The 20,231-nt window shown below is 40.6% G+C and overlaps 1 protein-coding gene across 2 annotated transcripts in view; it reads left to right on the top strand.

Annotated features, from left to right (window-relative positions):
• Positions 1–20,231, top strand: part of TWSG1 (twisted gastrulation BMP signaling modulator 1) — a 52,737-nt gene that overhangs the window by 22,184 nt on the left and 10,322 nt on the right. For both annotated transcript variants that reach the window (XM_066352617.1, XM_066352618.1), the window contains exon 3: positions 4,068–4,167. In XM_066352617.1, the coding sequence (XP_066208714.1) occupies positions 4,068–4,167 (100 nt within the window). The remainder of the gene's footprint in view (positions 1–4,067; positions 4,168–20,231) is intronic.

Here is a 20,231-nt window from a genome sequence, read left to right on the forward strand (position 1 = left end):
TTGAAGGCACAAATGCTGACTGAAAGGTTGGTGTGGTAATCTCATTTTCCTTATTTCCCAGTCTTCTGAAAAGAATGCTGACGTGAGTTATGAAGAATAGAGATTTTTTATATGTTCTGAGGTTTATTTACTCTGTAAAATTTATTAATTTATGTGATTAAACTTGTTTTATTAAAACAAAGATTTTTTTTCCTTCTTTTCTGTAGTAAAATATCAGCTAGCATATGTTACTTGGCATTCAACCAGTTTTAGCAGTCTTTTTAATAGTATAGTAATAAACTTATCTTTTTTTTTTTTTTTTTGTATTTTTCTGAAGCTGGAAACAGGGAGAGACAGTCAGACAGACTCCCGCATGCGCCCGACCGGGATCCACCCAGCACGCCCACCAGGGGCGATGCTCTGCCCACCAGGGGGCGATGCTCTGCCCCTCCGGGGCATCGCTCTGCCGCGACCAGAGCCACTCTAGCGCCTGGGGCAGAGGCCAAGGAGCCATCCCCAGTGCCCTGGCCATCTTTGCTCCAATGGAGCCTTGGCTGCTGGAGGGGAAGAGAGAGACAGAGAGGAAGGGGGGGGTGGAGAAGCAAACGGGCGCCTCTCCCATGTGCCCTGGCCGGGAATAGAACCCGGGCCCCCCGCACGCCAGGCTGACGCTCCACCACCGAGCCAACCGGCCAGGGCCAAACTTATCTTTTTTTATTGATTGATTTTTTTTTTTTTTTTTTATTTAAGGGAGAGAGAGAGTGAGAACAAACATCAGTCTGTTTCTGTATGCTCCCCAACCAGGTATCGAACCAGCAACCTTTGTGTATTGGAACAATGCTCTAACCAAGCGAGCTACCTGGCCAGGGCCCTAAAGTTTATCCTTAACTCATTTCCCTCATGTCTCAGCTTTCTATAGCTTCTCACTTTGTATTCTGTCAGTAAATTATAATCATTAAGTATATATGACTACTGTACATTATTCTATCACACTGACATGTAAGAGTATAGGCATCTATTAAGAGGATGTGAAATAGATTTACTCTTGAGTGCTGGATAACCCAGACAAGTTCAGGCAACTTTTAAAAAGTCATAGTTTTAACCTGCCATCAGCTGGCTGTAATCTTAGGTTAACACTCACCCTTTCATTCCAACTTAAAGCACCTCATAAATACTTGACAATAAAGTTTCTCTTAATTGGAAGCCATTAAATTGACATTTATTTTTAAATATTTAGCATAATACACAGTAATTCATTTAACAGCTACTTTAGGAAAAAGGAGAGCTGTGTTCTTTGAATAAATTTATTACCTTTCTAATTCATTTCTCCAGAGCTAAATAGATCATGTAAATATAAGCAATTAGTAAAGGAATATTTTCTATGTAAAATTTAAATTAAAATTTAAAAGAAGCTTTATTTCTTGTGACAATGTAGTAACCTTTATAAAACTAAAAACCAAAAAGTACCAATATCTTTAACTTTGATGGTGTTTTTTAAAAATTTGTACTCAGAAAATGTTTTTGCACTCTAAAGACAGGACAGGTTTTCATGGATCAACAAGTCACAAAGTATGGCTTTGGCGACTGTGTTTCTAGATTTCAAGTAAGCCTGAGCTTGTCTCAATCGCGCATCACCAGTTTGACGGTGAAGCAGCTGGTCTGCTCAGGCTGTCTCTACCCTACAGGCTGTCTCTACCCTGCAGGCTGTCTCTACCCTGCAGGCTGTCTCTACCCTGCAGGCTGTCTCTACCCTGCAGTCTGTCTTCCGGAAAGGCCTGGCAGTTACCACGGTCTGCGTTCCATGAAGAACAGCTGGACCCTGCAGAATTCCAAAGTACTAAAATCCTATAATTTGCACTTACTAAGTCTCACATATACATTTACATCAAGCTAATAAGTTAGAAAATAGCACCAGTGTTGATTCTTTTTTTTTTTTTTTTTTAATGAGAGAGACAGGAAGGGAGAGAGAGAGATGAGAAGCATCAACTTGTAATTGCATTACTTTAGTTTTTCACTGATTGCTTTCTCGTATGTGCCTTGACCAGCAGGCTCCAGCTGAGCCAGTGACCCCTTGCTCAAGCCAGTGACCTTTGGGCTCAAGCTGGTGACCTCAGGGTTTCAAACCAGGGACCTCAGCATCCCAGGTCAATGCTCTATCCGCTAGGCCACCACCAGTCACGTGACCAGTATTGATTCTTGAAAATGCTAGGGGGCTTTTTGGAGAAGAAAGACTTAGGAATTAGATATCAGTGTGATTATCAGTGAAAAAAAATATGTCATATTAGAATGATGAAGTGACTTCAGTAGTATAGAAATGTAATAAGATGAATTTAATAGGGATAAATATTATGTGCTATGTTTAAGTTCTCATACCCAGAGATGCCAAGTAGGCTGTGGTGGATACAGAATTTCCCTTTAAGTTGGGCTTATTTAGGTGTGGCTGTCTGGTGGTAAGGGCTAAAGGAATTACCTTGAATCTCCATTTATGAAGCAAGCTCTATGAATTACCTTTCATGGAATAACAAACCACCTCAGAGTTTAGTGGCTTTAAACAGTAAGCATTTATTTAGCTCTCATTTCTATGGGTTGGCAATGTGGACCCATATCAGCCGAGTGGTTTTTCTGGGCTTATTACTGGGTTGGTTGGAGGCTGCTGGTTGGTTGGAGGCTGAATGTGCTAGGATGGCTTCAGGTCAACTGACTTGCCAACCTGGCCTTCTCCTAGGCTGCATGTGGCAGCTGGGCAAAGTTCTAGGAAAAAGAGTAGAAGCACTCAGGCCCTGGCTGGCTGGCTCAGTTGGTTAGAGCAGCGTCCCAAAGGACAAGATTGTGGATGTGACCCCCGGTCAGAGCATGTACAGAAAGCAATCAGTGAATTCACAACTAAGTAAAAAAATAACAAATCAATGCTTCCCTTTCTCACCCTCCCCCCCTTTCCTTCACCCCCTTCCTCTCTCTCTTTCTCTCTCTCTCTCTTAAAAAAAAGAGCAGGAGCACTCAATTCTCTTGATGTCTAGACTCAGAATGGATGCAGTGTCATTTCCACTGAAATCTCAAGGTCACCCTATATCCAAGGGGTTCTCGATGTAGACAGACTGTATCTCTTGATCAGAGTAAGTGCAAAGTCACATTGCCATGAGGGTAGACATGGGGAAGGGGAAATAATTATTGCCTTCTTTGTAAACAGTCTTTCACACCACACATACTGTATTAATATATTGTGGATCAATAAAAACAGTTTTTATAAAATGCTTTTGTTTATACTCTATATATTGAGAAATCACAGCTCCCACTACAAGTTGGCTATTCATTTAGATTCATTTGAACAATGAATCTAATACGTGAAAAGGAGGTTTTGTGCTTGTATTGAATTATTATTATTATTTTTTGTATTTTTCCGAAGCTGGAAACGGGGAGAGACAGTCAGACAGACTCCCGCATGCGCCCGACCGGGATCCAACCGGCACGCCCACCAGGGGTGATGCTCTGCCCACCAGGGGGCGATGCTCTGCCCCTCCGTGGCATTGCTCTGTTGCGACCAGAGCCACTCCAGCGCCTGGGGCAGAGGCCAAGGAGCCATCCCCAGCGCCCGGGCCATCTTTGCTCCAATGGAGCCTCGGCTGCGGGAGGGGAAGAGAGAGACAGAGAGGAAGGAGAGGGGGAGGGGTGGAGAAGCAGATGGGCGCTTCTCCTGTGTGCCCTGGCCGAGAATTGAACCCAGGACTTCTGCACGCCAGGCCGACGCTCTACCACTGAGCCAACCGGTCAGGGCCTGAATTATTTTTTGAAGTGGTGTGGTGGGGGTAAGATTATGGATTATAAAGTAAAATGTTTTGTTTCATAAAATGTTTCAAAATCGGGTAAAAGCATCCAAAACGTGTTCACTGAATGTATCCAAAAGAAAATACAAATCTACTTGATGTTGTAGGTATTTATGTTTTTATAAATAGCTGATGACCTGTAGTAAAAAATATGAAGAATAAATTACTATAAATGCAAATATTGTGGGGGTTTTTACTGCAAAAAAATAAACCATTTTAATTATAGTGATGAGGGACTTGAAGTTTGAACAGCTGTCTGATTTCCAGGAGCTCTGCCAGTGCCGGCCCGGAGAAGGAAACTGCTCCTGCTGCAAGGAGTGCATGCTGTGCCTCGGGACCCTCTGGGACGAGTGCTGCGACTGCGTTGGTAGGTGGACATGCAGTAAGATTTCTTACTTCTTATCACAGAGTCCTTGACTGTAAGAGACTTTAAAGAAGATGTTTTATGTGTATAGACTAGTGCAGTGGTCCCCAGCCTTTTTTGGGCCACAGACTGGTTTAATGTCAGAAAATATTTTCACGGACCGGCCTTTAGGGTGGGACGGATAAATGTATCACGTGACCGAGACAAGCGTCAAGAGTGAGTCTTAGACGGATGTAACGGAGGGAATCTGGTCATTTTTTAAAAATAAAACATAGTTCAGGCTTAAATATAAATAAAACGGAAATAATGTAAGTTATTTATTCTTTCTCTGCGGACCAGTACCAAATGGCCCACGGACCTGTACCAGTCTGCGGCCTGGAGGTTGGGGACCACTGGACTTGTGTATACATAAGATACAATAGGTATATAGAACATTATTTTATATTACATTTGCTTGTATTAGATGGTATTTACATACAGGGTGGGGCAAAAGTAGGTTTACAGTTGTTCATATGGAAAATAATACAGTAAACACTAATACAAGAATAAACTCTGTTTTGCACACTCACAACTGTAAACCTGCTTTTGCCCCATCTTGTATATGTGTACTTTTATAGAAAATGGTCTAGGAGGAAATTAAAATGGCTATTCTTGAGAAGTAGGAGTGGAAAGGGATTTTTTATACTGCTGAATTATTTATGAAAAGTATGTATTATAGTTGTGAATAAAAAATAGGTACAGTACGTAGAACATGAAAAATCTAGATCATCTTTCTTTATATAAGACTTCACTAAAAAATCCTTGAGAAACTAAAAGTTGGGTTTTTTTGTTTTTTGGGGTTTTTTTTGTATTTTTCTGAAGCTGGAAACGGGGAGAGACAGTCAGACAGACTCCCTCATGCGCCCGACCGGGATCCACCCGGCACGCCCACCAGGGGCGACGCTCTGCCCCTCCGGGGCGTCGCTGTGACCAGAGCCACTCTAGCGCCTGGGGCAGAGGCCAAGGAGCCATCCCCAGTGCCCGGGCCATCTTTGCTCCAGTGGAGCCTTGGCTGCGGGAGGGGGAGAGAGAGACAGAGAGGAAGGAGAGGGGGAGGGGTGGAGAAGCAAATGGGCACTTCTCCTGTGTGCCCTGGCCAGGAATCGAACCCGGGACTTCTGCATGCCAGGCCGATGCTCTACCACTGATAAAAGTTGGGTTTTTAAAATAGATTTTTTTAGAGGGGAGGGAGAGAGAGAGAAACATCAATTTGTTCTTCCACTTACCTACTCAATGCCATTGGTTGATTCTTCTATGTGCCCTGACTGGGGATTGAACCCACAACCTCAGTATGTCTGACAACACTGTAACTGAGCCACCTGTCCAGGGTGTAAAAGCTGTTTCTGAGGACTTTCTGAGGAACAGTCGCCACAATGTATTAATAGCAAGTAGCAAGAGTGTGTTTATAGAATGCTGTCATTGTGTTTTAAGAAAACTTACAGACTGTTTCTGAGAGCAACACTCATCATCCTCTCTCTGACCAGTTAATTCTTTTTCATCCTTAATACTGAAGTTCAGTCTGACCAGTGGTTGCGCAGTAGTTAGTGTGATCTGGGATGCTGAGGTCTGGGTTCAAAATCCTGAGGCCACTGGCTTGAACGTGGGCTTGCCAGCTTGAGCATGGGGCCCCGGTTTGAGTGTGGGATCATCCATATGATCCCACGTTTGCTAGCTTGAAGCCCAAGGTCCCTGGCCTGAGCCCAAGGTCACTGGCTTGAGCAAGCAGTCACTGGCTCTGCTTGAGGCCCCCCCCACTCCGCCAAGGCATGTATGAAAAAGCAGTCAATGAACAAGTGAAGTGCCGCACTATGAGTTGATGCTTCTCATTTCCCTTCCTGTCTCTCTCTCAAAAAAAAACAAAACAAAACAAAAAATCCTGAAGTTCAGATATCTTCTTGTCTCAGAAATCTTTTTCATTTGACGAAGATAGGATCCTTTATATTATTCAGATTGTTTGTTGTGTCATGTAGTACAGCTACTATAATTGTTGTTTTGCCTGTCTCTTCTAGTAGAATATAAACGTCTTAAGAACATGGATGGTGTCATATTGATCTTTTAAATTAGTCTCTATTTTTTGCCTGACTGGGTGGTGGCACAGTGGATAGAGCGTTGGACTGGGACGCAGAGGACCCAGGTTCGAGACCCCCAAGTTCTCCAGATTGAGCACGGACTCATCTGGTTTAAGCAAAAGCTCACCAGCTTGGACCCAAGGTCTCTGGCTCGAGCAAGGGGTTTCTCGGTCTGCTGAAGGCCCACGGTCAAGGCACATATGAGAAAGCAATCAATGAACAACTAAGGTGTCGCAACGAAAAACTGATGATTGATACTTCTCATCTCTCTCCGTTCCTGTTGTCTGTCCCTGTCTATCCCTCTCTCTGACTCTCTCTCTGTCTCTGTAAAAAAACAAACAAACCCAAAAACCAAACTTAAATTAGTCTCTATTTTTATTGAAGTGGAATATATGCACATACTTCGGATATATGCACATGCTACTAAAACAACCCTGTATCATGCTTCTTCTCTTCAACCTTTGATCCTGTGCCAGAGACAAATTTCTTTCATCTCTTTGATATTGTAATACTTCCATAATTCTGAATAATATCCTTATGTTATTTTTGTGATTCTTTGATGTTGGAAACTATCTGTTGACTTCTTATTATGGTAGATGATGATTTAGCTCTCTTATCTCTTATCTTCCCAATATAGTTTTATGACTACTTTTAGTTAAATCAGTAATTACTTTAACAATCCACTGAATAAATTAATACAGTATTACAACTAGTTTGATGCGTAATAGTGTCAACACTGATTTATTAAATGAATAATCCTATTATATGACTTTTTGTATTAGAATATATATACTGAGAGATTTCCTTATCTTCCAGGCTTTGTATCAATGTTTAAAATTTTGGCTTTCATTTTTTAATTTCCAGGAGCCCTTCTGAGATTATCCCTTTGGGTGAACATACTGTTCTTATAGATTTTTTTTCTTATCTTTCTGGGACTGATAATTACAGTTTGGTCGTTGTTAAAGCTTTTCTTTCTACTGATTGTCCTGTTTCCATTTCCTCAAAAATGTCTGGTGATATTGGACCATCTGTTTGTAGAGAAACTGAGTAGCTCTAATGCTATCTGGAAGCCCTGTGTTTATAGACAGCGCATGGGATCTAATTTGCCTCATTCTCTGATGACTGGAGGATGGGCTGGGTTTTTCATTGAGGATCCTTCTAGCTTACTCTCTACAGATTCTTTCCCTTTGCAGTTGTACAGGGTTTTCAGAGAAGGTCTTTTTTTTTTTTTTGATTTTTTATTTATTTATTTTAGAGAAGGGGGGAGAGAGGGAGGGGAGGAGCAGGAAGCTTCAACTCCCATATGTGCCTTGACCGGGCAAGCCCAGGGTTTCGAACCGGCGACCTCAGCGTTCCAGGTCGACACTTTATCCACTGCACCACCACAGGTCAGGGCTCAGAGAAGGTCTTTGAGCTTCTTGCCTGAGTTAGGGCTGGGGTAATTGGCGGGCTGCAGATGTTCAGGATTCTGAGGGGTGATGTCAGCATACTGTCATTTACTCTCCTTGTTTCTTTTCACCCTCACCTCCACTCCCTACAATTTCAGGTGTTTCTAGTCCAGGACCTCTTTGGTTTAATTTCTCTAAAAAATGGCCCTCTCACCTCCTATAGTTGTGGGAGAAGAGAGACAAGGACATGGAGGTGTAACTGTCTTCAAAATAAGTTTGCCTCTGCAATACCAGGTGTCTCCACCTCCTCAGTCTTTCCTGAGTTCTGTGGTTCTGTCTGCCTGGGAGGGAGACTGCTAGTCAGTTACATTTTAGCTCTTAGGTCAGGGGTCGGAACCTTTTTGGCTGAGAGAGCCATGAACGCCACATATTTTAAAATGTAATTCCGTGAGAGCCATACAATGACCCGTGTATGTTACGCATTATCCAATAAAAATTTGATGTTGTCCCGGAGGACAGCTGTGATTGGCTCCAACCACCCGCAACCATGAACATGAGCGGTAGGAAATGAATGGATTGTAATACATGAGAATGTTTTATATTTTTAACATTATTATTATTTTTATTAAAGATTTGTCTGCGAGCCAGATGCAGCCATCAAAAGAGCCACATCTGGCTCGCAAGCCCTGGTTCCCAACCCCTGTCTTAGGTTCTTCCAAGGCACGTTGGTGTTTCAGTTGTTCCTCATTGTTTTGCAGTGAATTCTGAGAGAACCAGGACAAAAGTGTCTTTTCCTCTGTCATCTTAGATTCATGTTGGTATCTCTAACAGCTAGTATAGTATCTAGCACATAGGAGGTACCCTAGCACATAGAGGTACTTTATGACAGTCAAAGAAATTAATTCTTAGTGCATTATTTGCCCAAAATGAATAGTTTATTCTATGCCCTTGATGGCTATAATTTTTTTTATTGTGTCAGGTCAACTAAAGAAGCTTTGAATTATTTTACATCATTAAATGTAAATTAATTTAATATGTAAAAGGAAAGTGAAAAAATGAAATAAGCATATTAACCCCTAATATACATATACAAGCATTTAATTTAAATATGGATGTCAAATACACAAATGCACATTTAGCATTGCCCAAAATAATGTGTGTGTGTGTGTGTGTGTGTGTGTGTGTGTGTGTGTGTGTGAATGTATGAATGTGTGATATACGTGTGTTTTAACCATCACATGTTGGGAACAGTGCCATTTGGGTTCTTCTTCTAGGAAAGAAGGTCTGTAATTCTTCTACTGAGAAAGAATAATTAAACATACTCATATGTCTACAATTTTAGAAGCAACTTGTTTTTCTGGGCTAGTTCCCGTTAAAAAATATTTTCCTGTAAGTATGTAATAGCAGTTTTAGCCTTGAGTGAGCTTATAATGCACTTTATCTTTAATTTTATATTCAATTAACTCCATTTTCTAGGGTAAATGTAGATATTTCAGCTCCTTTTGAACAGCAAAGCTTTTCTCCTTGTAAGCCGTTCTCTTCCACATTAGGCTTGTTTGATTGCAAACCTGTGGCCATTCCTCCTTTCTAAGTTGAAATGTTGCCTATACTTTCCACGGGTGGTGCACAAACATCGGAGAGGACCCAGATTAGAGCACAACCTTCCCTTCCTGTCTCACCTGTGGACTTGTAGCACATACTTTGTCTAGCAGGCTTTCTCCTCCAGCTGCTTCGTATAAGAAAATTAGTTACTCTTTTCTGATTTTCTGTTTTGATAAAGAGTAACCACTATAGTTCATTTTCATTCCTGTTGTCCAATATATTCCTCAAATTCTCTGGGTTTTGGAACCTAGATCTCTGCCTACAGGTTTTTTTAAAAAAATTGTTTTGTTTTTACTTTTCCAAATATACACAAAATAGATAGTTCAGTGAACTACTATGTACCGTCTCGCTGTGTTCAGCAGCCATACTTGTTTCATTCATTCATCTGCCTATCTGTCCTCTTCCCTACCTTTTTATTGTTAGAGTGTTATAAAATGTATAATTTCACTTCACCTCCGAAGTATCTAAGTTTGGCATCTCATAAAACACAGTAAGTTTTCTTACATAATACAATGTCGTTACCACACCTAAAATAATTACAATACATCCTGAATATTTAATACTTAGTCCATATTCAGATTGTCCTAATTGAGTAAATACCGTTTATAGTTATTTTAGTTAAATTAAGATCCACAAAATCTGTCTACTGAATTTGGTTGTTAGGTTTCTTAAGTTTCATTTATTCTAAAACAATTTCTCCTCCTCTCACTGCCTTTTAAAATTCCATTGACTTGAAGAAACTAGTTAGTTATGATGGAAGATAAACTACATTCTGGATTTGGCTGATTGCTGCCTGTGGTTATTTATCTTGTTACTCTATTTTCTCTAGACTGGAAGTTAGAGCTAAATACTAATTAGATTCAGGTTCAGTTTTGGGGAGGTGGGGTATAGTGGTGCAGTGTACACATTAATACATAATATCTAGTGCCCTGCTTTGGGTGATGCTAAGATTGATCAGTGGTTTCATGTGGTGAAAGTCTGATCCCTTGGGGGTAAGTTCCACACCACTGTTGACCTGGGGGCATCACCCTTTATTGATGACCATTGCCACTGCAATTTAAATAATGGTCTTTTATGACCATTCCTTCTGTATTTATTAGCTGTAATTATTATGTTAAAGAAGGACTTTCCTCCTCATTCAGGGTGCTTACAGGAGCAGCTTAATGTTCCTGTCTCTCTCTCTCTCTCTCCCTGCCTCTCTCGGAAAAAAGAACTTTCCCACATTTACTCGAGTCCTTGGGTTACCCTGAAATAAGGATAAATAAACAAAACGTTAGATAAAAACGTAATTCTTTCTCTTGATCCATTTTCAGGGTATTGACTTCATGCCCTAGCAAATTCTAGTAGGGTTCAATGCATTTTTGCTTTGCTTTTTTGGGAGGGTGTGTGTGTGTGTTTTCTAAGTATCATTGTGAATTCATGACTTTAAAAAATATATTTACTATTTTATTCAGTTGCTAATCATTATTTTCGCTCAAATTGTCTCATCTTTGGTTAGTAGGAGCCTCTTCAACTTGTCTTGTGCGTTCTTTTGACATGACTTCTCTGTCATCTTTGTTAGCTTTAGATAGGCTGTCCCAGGCGCAACTTATGCATTCTCTGCCTCACATCTGAAGTTAGCTAATTCTGCAGGGAGCTTTGGTTACCTTTAAAAGAAAGTGATAGTTAAAGACCACAATCTCAGCAGTAGGGGTACTTGTTACTACTTTTCTTCTAGTCCTTTATAGTGAGTAGAGCTAATAAATAGCTCCAAGGGAAAAACACTGTGTTTGTACTAATATTTTCAATTCAAATTCAAGATTACAGGGTCTTTTACTTCTTTTGATTTTATATCTATAACTCTTTCATGCTGAAAATTTTGGTTCCTATGCTTTATTTATAATACATGAGTAAGACTATTAAATGACAGTTAAGATTGCTTTGTTTTTGAATATATATGGAAGACATAAGCCCAAATACTGTCTTCCAAGATTAGTTGAGTAATTTTCTGCAAGTGGTTATGTGATCACTTGATGTAAATTTAGGTTCCTATGTGTTAGTTTGTTTTCAATTTTTAGGCATTGTTAACTTTCTTTTTTATTCATTTTAGTGTTTTGATTATAAAATATTTATATAATTAGAAAGACAAATTTATGTAACAATGATAAAATACACCATTCATTTCCACTATAGTTTTCCCTCAACTATAGAAAAAGGTGACTACATGGTTTACTGTTCAAATTAGGACACTTCTTAGAGCGAAACCAAGATAGTAGGGTAAACTAGAACCTGAATTGACCTGAATTGGCTCAAGAAAACTAAGACAAATGTTTGCATCCTACCTATAGCCATTTTTAAAATATATTTTTTTAATTTTTTTTAATTTTTTTTTTTTTTGACAGAGACAGAGAGATTCAGAGAGAGGGATAAGTAGGGACAGACAGACAGGAATGGAGAGAGATAAGAAGCATCAATCATCAGTTTTTCACTGTGGCACTTTAGTTGATCATTGATTGCTTTCTCATATGTGCCTTGACCGTGGGCCTTCAGCAGACCGAGTAACCCCTTGCTCGAGCCAGCGACCTTGGGTTCAAGCTGGTGAGCTGTGCTCAAACCAAATGAGCCCACGCTCAAGCTGGCGACTTCGGGGTCTTGAACCTGGGTCCTCCACATCCCAGTCCAACTCTCTATCCACTGTGCCACCGCCCGGTCAGGCCCTATAGCCATTTTTTAAAAATTTAATAAGCATTTATATTTGTCAAACAAGACATGAATTTGTCACATACGTCTTTATTCCTCGTGCTTTTTTTGTTTGTTTGTTTGTTTCTTCCCCCTTAGTTGAATGTCCTGGAACTTCTTCCATATTAATCTTTTTTTGGGGTGTAGTGACATAGAGAACCCCTGTTGTTGGCTGTAATGTATACTCAGTTATCCATAGATAAACATTTGGGTTAGTTCCAATCTTTTGCTGTTGGAAATAACACAATAACGAAAACTTTGTGTAGTAGATATTGTCAGATTCTCCTTGAAGAGGGTTGTATCATTTGTATTCCCACCAGTGTAATAACGTAGCAGAGTGCTTGGTCCCAACATTGCCAAGAAACTATGTTGCCCAACTCTTATTGTTGTTGTCACAAAACTTTTGAATTTTTGTTAATCTGATAGGTAAGAAAATGGTAGTTTTAATTATTTTTCTTGTTACCAGTGAGACTGAGAATCTGTTCATAGGTTTCAGGACAACTGTATTTAATCTTTTGTAAATTGTTTGTTCATATCTTTTGCCCATTGTTCTACTGGATTATTGTGGGGTTTTTTGCTTTTGTTCTTGTTTTTTTGACAGTGATAGAGAATCAGAGGGAGGGACAGATAAGGACAGACAGACAGGAAGGGAGACAGATGAGAAGCACCAATTCTTTGTTGCAACTGCTTAGTTATTCAGTGATTGCTTTCTCATATGTGCCTTGACTCGAGAGCTACAGTAGAGTGAGTGACCCCTTGCTCAAGCCAGTGACCTTGGGCTTCAAGCCAGAGAACTTTGGGTTCAATGCAGCAACCATGGGGTCATGTCTATGATCCCACGCTTAAGCCAGCGACCCCTTGCTCAAGCTGGTGAGCCCGTGCTCAAGCTGGATGAGCCTGCTCGCAAGCCAGTGACCTCAGAGTTTTGAACCTTGCTCCTCTGCATCCCAGTCTGATACTCTATTCACTGTGCCTTTGCCTGGTCAGGCTGGGAGTTTTTTTGTTTGTTTTTGTTTTTATTATTTAAAAAGTTAAATATATATTAGGGATATAGCCTGAATATTTATATTATAAATTGTACATTTTCCCCCAGTTGAGCATTTGTATTCTAACTTGCTTTGTTGTTTTTTATTCTGGGAGTATTTTTGTTTTGTTTTTGTTTTGGTTTTTTTGTGACAGAAACAGACAGAGTGAGGGACAGATAGGGACAGGCAGATAGGCAGGGAGAGAGATGAGAAGTATCAATTCTTTGTTGCAGCACCTTAGTTGTTCATTGATTGCTTTCTCATATGTGCCTTGATCAGGGGGCTCCAGTAGAGCGAGTGACCCATTGCTCAGCCAGCAACTTTTGGGCTCAAGCCAGCGACCATGGGGTCATGTCTATGCTTCAATGCTCAGTCCAGCAACCCGTGCTCACGCTGGTGAGCCTGCGCTCAAGCCAGCAACCTCAGGGTTTCCAGCCTGAGTCTTCTGTGTCCCAGTCCGACGCTCTATCCACTGTGCCACCACCTGGTCAGGCAGGAAGGTTTCTTTCTTTTTTTTTTTTTTTTAAGTTTCTTTATGTCAGGGGTCCCCAAACTTTTTACACAGGGGACCAGTTCACTGTCCCTCAGACCGTTGGAGGGCCAGACTATAAAAAAAACTATGAAGAAATCCCTGTGCACACTGCACATATCTTATTTTAAAGTAAAAAAACAAAACGGGAACAAATACAATATTTAAAATAAAGAACAAGTAAATTTAAATCAACAAATTGACCAGTATTTCAATGAGAACTATGGGTTTGCTTTTGACTAATGAGATGGTCAATGTGCTCCTCTCAATGACCACCAGTGAAAGAGGTGCTTCTTCCAGAAGTGCGGCGGGGGCCGGATAAATGGCCTCAGGGGGCCGCATGCTGCCCGCGGGCCATAGTTTGGGGACCCCTGCTTTATGTAGTCAACTTTATTGGTGTTTTGTTACTTACAGATTTTGAGTCATAGCCTCCCCCACCCTCAACTATCAGATGATACCTCTATGATTTTGTTTATTTATTTTTTACATATAGCTCTCTAATACGTTTGGAATTTATCCTGGTTATGTATAAATTCTGAATTCAGTTTTTTTTCTTTCTTTTTCCCAAACAACTACCTCTACTTATTTAAAAATTATTTATAAAATCCTGAAATGATTTATTTAAAAGTTTGTCTTTCCCCCACACATTTGATACACCATCTTTATCATATGCACTTTGCTTTATTTCTGGTTATTCTATTCGTCTCTGTGTCTATTCATGCATCAACAACACACTGTTTTAATATCTGGTAGAGCTAGGGTCCTTCCCCCATCCCTCTTCTGCTTGGAGTATATTAAATTTCAAGTGTATATGCACACATACTAGGGTCTACAAGAGGATTTTCTTCTTCCCTGTGGGTTTGCATGTGTTCTTTTTAAAGGACTTCCCAACCAGGCTTAACTCTTGGAAACTGATTCTTCAAAAAATTATTGATATAAACAAAAAGAATACAGGCTCTGGCTGGTTGGCTCAGTGGTAGAGCGTCGGCCTGGCGTGCAGGAGTCCGGGGTTTGATTCCCGGCCAGGGCACACAGGAGAGGCGCCCATCTGCTTCTCCACCCCCCCCCACCCCCGTCCTTCCTCTCTGTCTCTCTCTTCCCCTCCCACAGCCAAGGCTCCATTGGAGCAGAGTTGGCCCCGGCGCTGAGGATGGCTCCTTGGTGCTGCCTTAGGCACTAGAGTGGCTCTGGTTGCAACAGAGCGATGCCCCAGATGGGCAGAGCATCGCCCTCTGGTGGTCATGCCGGGTGGATCCCGGTCGGGTGCATGCGGGAGTCTGTCTGATTGCCTCCCCATTTCCAACTTCAGAAAAATACAACAACAACAAAAATACGGACATAATTTTTCCTACTAAACTTTTTTCCCCCGAGATTTTCTCCCCTAAAGGACAGAAACAGACCACTGAAAATATTGATGTTTTAAGTAATTGAAATGCTCTTTTTGTGTGTTCTAGGCCTAGTATTAGACTGAACTTTAGGATAATGTACAACAACAACAATTAGGAGCCATGAACCAGAACAGCGGCTTGGTCTAACTCCCTGGTCGGCAAAGTGTGGCTCGTGAGCCACATGCGGCTCTTTGGCCCCTGGAGTGTGGCTCTTCCACAAAATACCACGTGTGGGCGCTACCTTGATAAGGAATGTACCTACCTATATAGTTTAAGTTTAAAAAATGTGGCTCTCAAAAGAAATTTCAATCGTACTGTTTATATTTGGCTCTTCTACCACTGGTCTGACTAAATCTTACCTAACCTAAAATGGCTTCCTATTTTGACTTCTTATTTACTTGCCTGCTTTATAGTTTCTGTTTTTGAATTTCCAGTTTATAGCTGTTTTCATGTAAGTGGAATTGGATAGTACCAATAGTGGCTTAAAATACATTTTAGAAAAACATGATGTGGTGCATGATTTAATAATAGACTGACTAATATAAGAACTTGATCCATGTTTAATATTCATTTAAACAATGAATTAATGACAAATATTAAATTATAAGAAAATATTAATAACTTACAAATAGCAATCATCAACTTTTTCATCTTGGAACACTCTAAAGAACACGAAAATTCAGTGGTACACTGTTTGGATAATATTAATCTGGAAATACTAGATTTTTTCTGAGACTACAGTCAGTTCCAGTACTTAAGGAAAATATTACAGGCTTCAAGTGTAGGCTGGGGAGCCTGCTGAAAGCCTGCTTAGCAGCAGGAACTAACTCATTTAACCCATTTTGCCAAACCATCTCACAGATCCCAGAACTTACCCTGGTGAGTGGAGAAAGTGGACTTATGAAAAAGGCCAAAGAAGGTGGGCGGTGTCAGGTTATGGGCAGTACCTACAAAACCCAGGAAAAGAAGATCCGATAGCAACGCACTTGGTAGTTGTATACAGCCTGAGCCCTTTGATAGGCTCTGCCACTGTTGATCAAATGTTCTTCTCTGATTCTGCTTCATTATTTGCATTTCACATTCCTTGAATTTTGACTTTCAGTTAGTTGTATGTTGGCATTTTCCTTTTAGGATGTCTTTGTTATGATTCTGCCTCTTTTATCTCAAATTAGATCCAGGTGTTTCATTGGCTCTCATAGAGAATGGATTTCTGTCTTTCTTGTTATTTATTTATTTATTTATTTATTACAGAGACAGAGAGTCAGAGAGAGGGATAGACAGGGACAGCCAGATAGGAACGGAGAGAGATGAGAAGCATCAATCATCAGTTTCTCGTTGCGCATTGCGACTTCTTAGTTGTTCATTGATTGCTTTCTCATATGTGCCTTGACCGCAGGCCTTCAGCAGACCGAGTAACCCCCTGCTGGAGTCAGTGACCTTGGGTCCAAGCTGGTGAGCTCTTTGCTCAAGCCAGATGAGTCCGCGCTCAAGCTGGCGACCTCGGGGTCTCGAACCTGGGTCCTTCCGCATCCCAGTCCGACGCTCTATCCACTGCGCCACCACCTGGTCAGGCTGTGGTATTTTTAAATATAATTGTCAAACTTACAAGACAAGCATCAAGAGTGAGTCTTAGACGGATGTAACAGAGGGAATATGGTCATTAAAAAAAAGTAAAACATTGTTCAGACTTAAATATAAATAAAACGGAAACAATGTAAGTTATTTATTCTTTCTCTGCGGACTGGTACCAAATGGCCCACGGACCGGTACTGGTCCATGGCCCAGGGGTTGGGGACCACTGCACTAAATATACAGACAAATTTGTGGTCAGAGGATATAGTTTTAATATTGAATTTTCCCATATATAAGCATAGTATCTTTATTTTTAATGCCTTCATGTCTTTTAATAAAGATTTATCATTGTCAAAAGAAAGAAATTAAGTTTAAAATGTTAATCAGTTCATTAAAACAAAAACAGAAATGTTGATATTATAAAAGTAGCAAATCAGATCAGGCTCTACTGTTGAATGAATTAATTGTAGACATATATATCTTGATGCTTCTTTAAAGATGTCTTAAAAGAAAAAAATATTCTAACTTTTTAAATTTAAATTTTTTTATTTTTCAATTACAGTTGACATACAGTATATGTTAGGTTCAGGTGTACAGCCCAGTGATTAGTCATTGAACTTACTAAATGATCCTCCCGATGAATCTCTTACCACCTGACACCATACGTAGTTACTACAGCATTATAGACTGTGTTCCCTGTGCTGCCCTTTCTATCCATGTCTAGTCTGTCACTACTGATTTGTACTTTTCAGTCCTTTCACCTTCTTTACACATCCGCCCAGCACCCTCCCATCTGGCAACCATCAAAATGTTCTCTGTATCTGTGAGTCTGTTTCTGTTCTGCTTGTTTATTTTGTTTGTTTGTTTGTTTTGTATTTTTCTGAAGCTGGAAACAGGGAAGCAGTCAGACAGACTCCCGCATGCGCCCGACTGGGATCCACCTGGCACACCCACTAGGGGGCGATGCTCTGTGGCGACCAGAGCCATTCTAGTGCCTGAGGCAGAGGCCGTGGAGCTGTTCTCAGCGCCCAGGCCAACTTTGCTCCAGTGGAGCCTTGGCTGCGGGAGGGGAAGAGAGAGACAGAGAGGAAGGAGAGGGGGAGGGGTGGAGAAGCAGATGGGCACTTCTCCTGTGTGCCCTGACTGGGACTCACACCCAGGACTTCCACATGCTGGGCCGACACTCTACCACTGATCCAACTGGCCAGGGCACGTTCAGGATTTTTTTTTTTTAATTTTATTTATTCTTGTGACAGAGGCAGAGAGAAACAGAGCGGGGAGGGGGGAGGACAGATAGGGACAGACAGACAGAAAAGGAGAGAAATGAGAAGCATCAATTCTTTGTTGCAGCTCCTTAGTTGTTCATTGTTTTCTCATATGTGCCTTGACGGTGGGGGGTCCCCTCCAAGTGGCCCCTTGCTCAAGCCAGTGACCTTGGGCTCGGCCAGCAACCTTGGGCTTCAAGCCAGCGACCATGGGGTCATGTCTATGATCCCACACTCAAGCCAGTGACCCCACATTCAGGCTGGTGAGCCCGCGCTCAAGCCAGCAACCTGGGGGTTTTGAACCTGGGTCCTCTGCATCCCAGTCCAATGCTCTATCCATTGTACCAGCACCTGGTCAGGCTTATGTTCAGGATTTGACTGTGTTTCTTTGAGGTATCATTTAACTTGTTCCTCGATCCCTCTGTATTTCTAGTAATGTGAAGCTAATGTTAAAAGTTTGATTAGATTCAGGTTTAATAGTTTTTGGCAAGAAGACATTATAGGTAATGTTGTATGAATGTAGCATGGTTTTCAATATTTTGTGGAGTTCAAGGAAAAGCTCATTTTATATTGAAATTAGAAATATTTTCCTTTGATAATGACATTGGACAAGGAAATCCTATCATGCTCCGTTCTATAGTGAAAAATGCTCATATTAAGCATTTTAGGTCATATTAAGGTAACTGCTGTTTACTGGTTTCAACTTTTAGAATTAATATATAGTAAGACAAGATTTCTTTGTGCATAGGCAACAGAGTATAGTTATCAGGTTTGTTAATGTAAAAGTTAGGAGAAGTTGAGGGTGGGGGAGAAAAGTGGGAAGGATGCCAGTGTCCTTGTCTGCTGAGGGAATCAAGAGGTGTGGAGCCTGACCTGTGGGCACTGTGGATAGAGTGTTGACCTGGAATGCTGAGGTGGCCGGTTTGAAGCCCTGGGCGTGCCTGGTCAAGGCACATACAAGAAGTAACTACTACTGTGAGCTGATGCTTCCTGTTCCCTCCCCTTCTCTCTTCTCTCTAAAATCTTAAAAAAAAAAAAAAAGAGGTATGGAATAAAAATGAGAAGTTTAAGATCATAAATAAAATAAATTATAATATAATAATATAATTATTAGAAATATGGGAGATAGGTTAGGATAAATGAACTTAATTTTCATCTTTCATGTAAGAAAATTAATATACAATATCTAAAGATGTTTTACTGCTACTTGTAAATCGATTACATATTTTTGTTTAAATACTTGTAGGGTAATCTCTAAACTTAGACTTTTATTTTCTTTAACTCTTTGTTGAAAATACTTTATTTATTGATTTTTTACAGAAAGGGAGGAGAGAGAGAAAAAGAGATAAAGGGTTAGGGGAACAGGAAGCACTGACGTGTAGTAGTTGCTTCTCCTGTGTGCCTTGACCCAGCAAGCCTGAGGTTTCAAACCAATGACCTCAGCATTCCAGGTTGACACTATCCACCTCACCACCACAGGTCAGGCAAGAACAGAATTTTAAGTGTGTGTCTGGAGAGTGGAACTGGAGGGTGGGAGAAGTGGAAAGGAAGGCGTTGCTTTTCATTATAAACTCTTCCGGACTCTCTGTTGTTTAACCATGCACATTCATTTAAGAAAACAGTAACTTTTTCACTCCTTGTTCTTAATTTCTGCACTGAAATGTGGTTTCATTGAGTAAATTCTATTTGATGTATTCTTAGTTTTTAAGTGTAGGAAGACAACAGGTCAGATATATAAAAGAATTAAGCAGAGACCAGAAAAATTCTTTGTGATTTGTAGCTGTAGATCAAGAGCATGATAGTAGTGAATTCTGGCTTGGTGAAAGAAATAATGTCAGGCCCTGGCAGGTGGTACAGTGGATAGAGAGTCATCCTGGAGCACCAGGGTTGCCATTTTGAGGCCCTGGTGTTGCCAGCTTGATCTTAAGGACACTGGCTAGACCCCATGTTAGGGCTTGATCCCAAGGTCTCTAGTCGGAGCCCTGGTCATGTCATGCATGAGAAGCATTCAATGGCTGCAAAACTACATGGAACAATGAGTTGATATTTCTCTCTCTCTTTCTCTCTCCCTCGCTCTCAGAAAGAAGGAAAGAGAGAGAGAGAAATAGTATCGGAATTCTGTGTACTGAAAGGATTTGAAATGCTTGCTTTTTTAATTGTTGCCATTTCTCTCCTAATTTTTGGTCTCTCTGACCTGTCATGTGCAGAGCCAGTTTCTTAAAAAATTTTAGTATACTTAGTATTTAAATTTTGATGTAGTGAGAGAATGCCACAAAGTAACAACTATCTCAAGAAAGTTATTGTGAAAAGAAAGGAGAGCTCCAAAAATAAACTCTTCTAATCAACTAAAGAAAAGCTCTCTAACAAAGGTCAACTTCAGGACAGTGATGAGATGCTTCCCAGAAACGTCTTATTAATGGATTTAAACTATGGGTGGGGGGTTGATAACTCTCCACAGAAATTGATCAATTG

The sequence above is a fragment of the Saccopteryx leptura genome, chromosome 11, assembly GCF_036850995.1.
Source record: "Saccopteryx leptura isolate mSacLep1 chromosome 11, mSacLep1_pri_phased_curated, whole genome shotgun sequence".
In the NCBI taxonomy this organism is placed as follows: domain Eukaryota; kingdom Metazoa; phylum Chordata; class Mammalia; order Chiroptera; family Emballonuridae; genus Saccopteryx; species Saccopteryx leptura.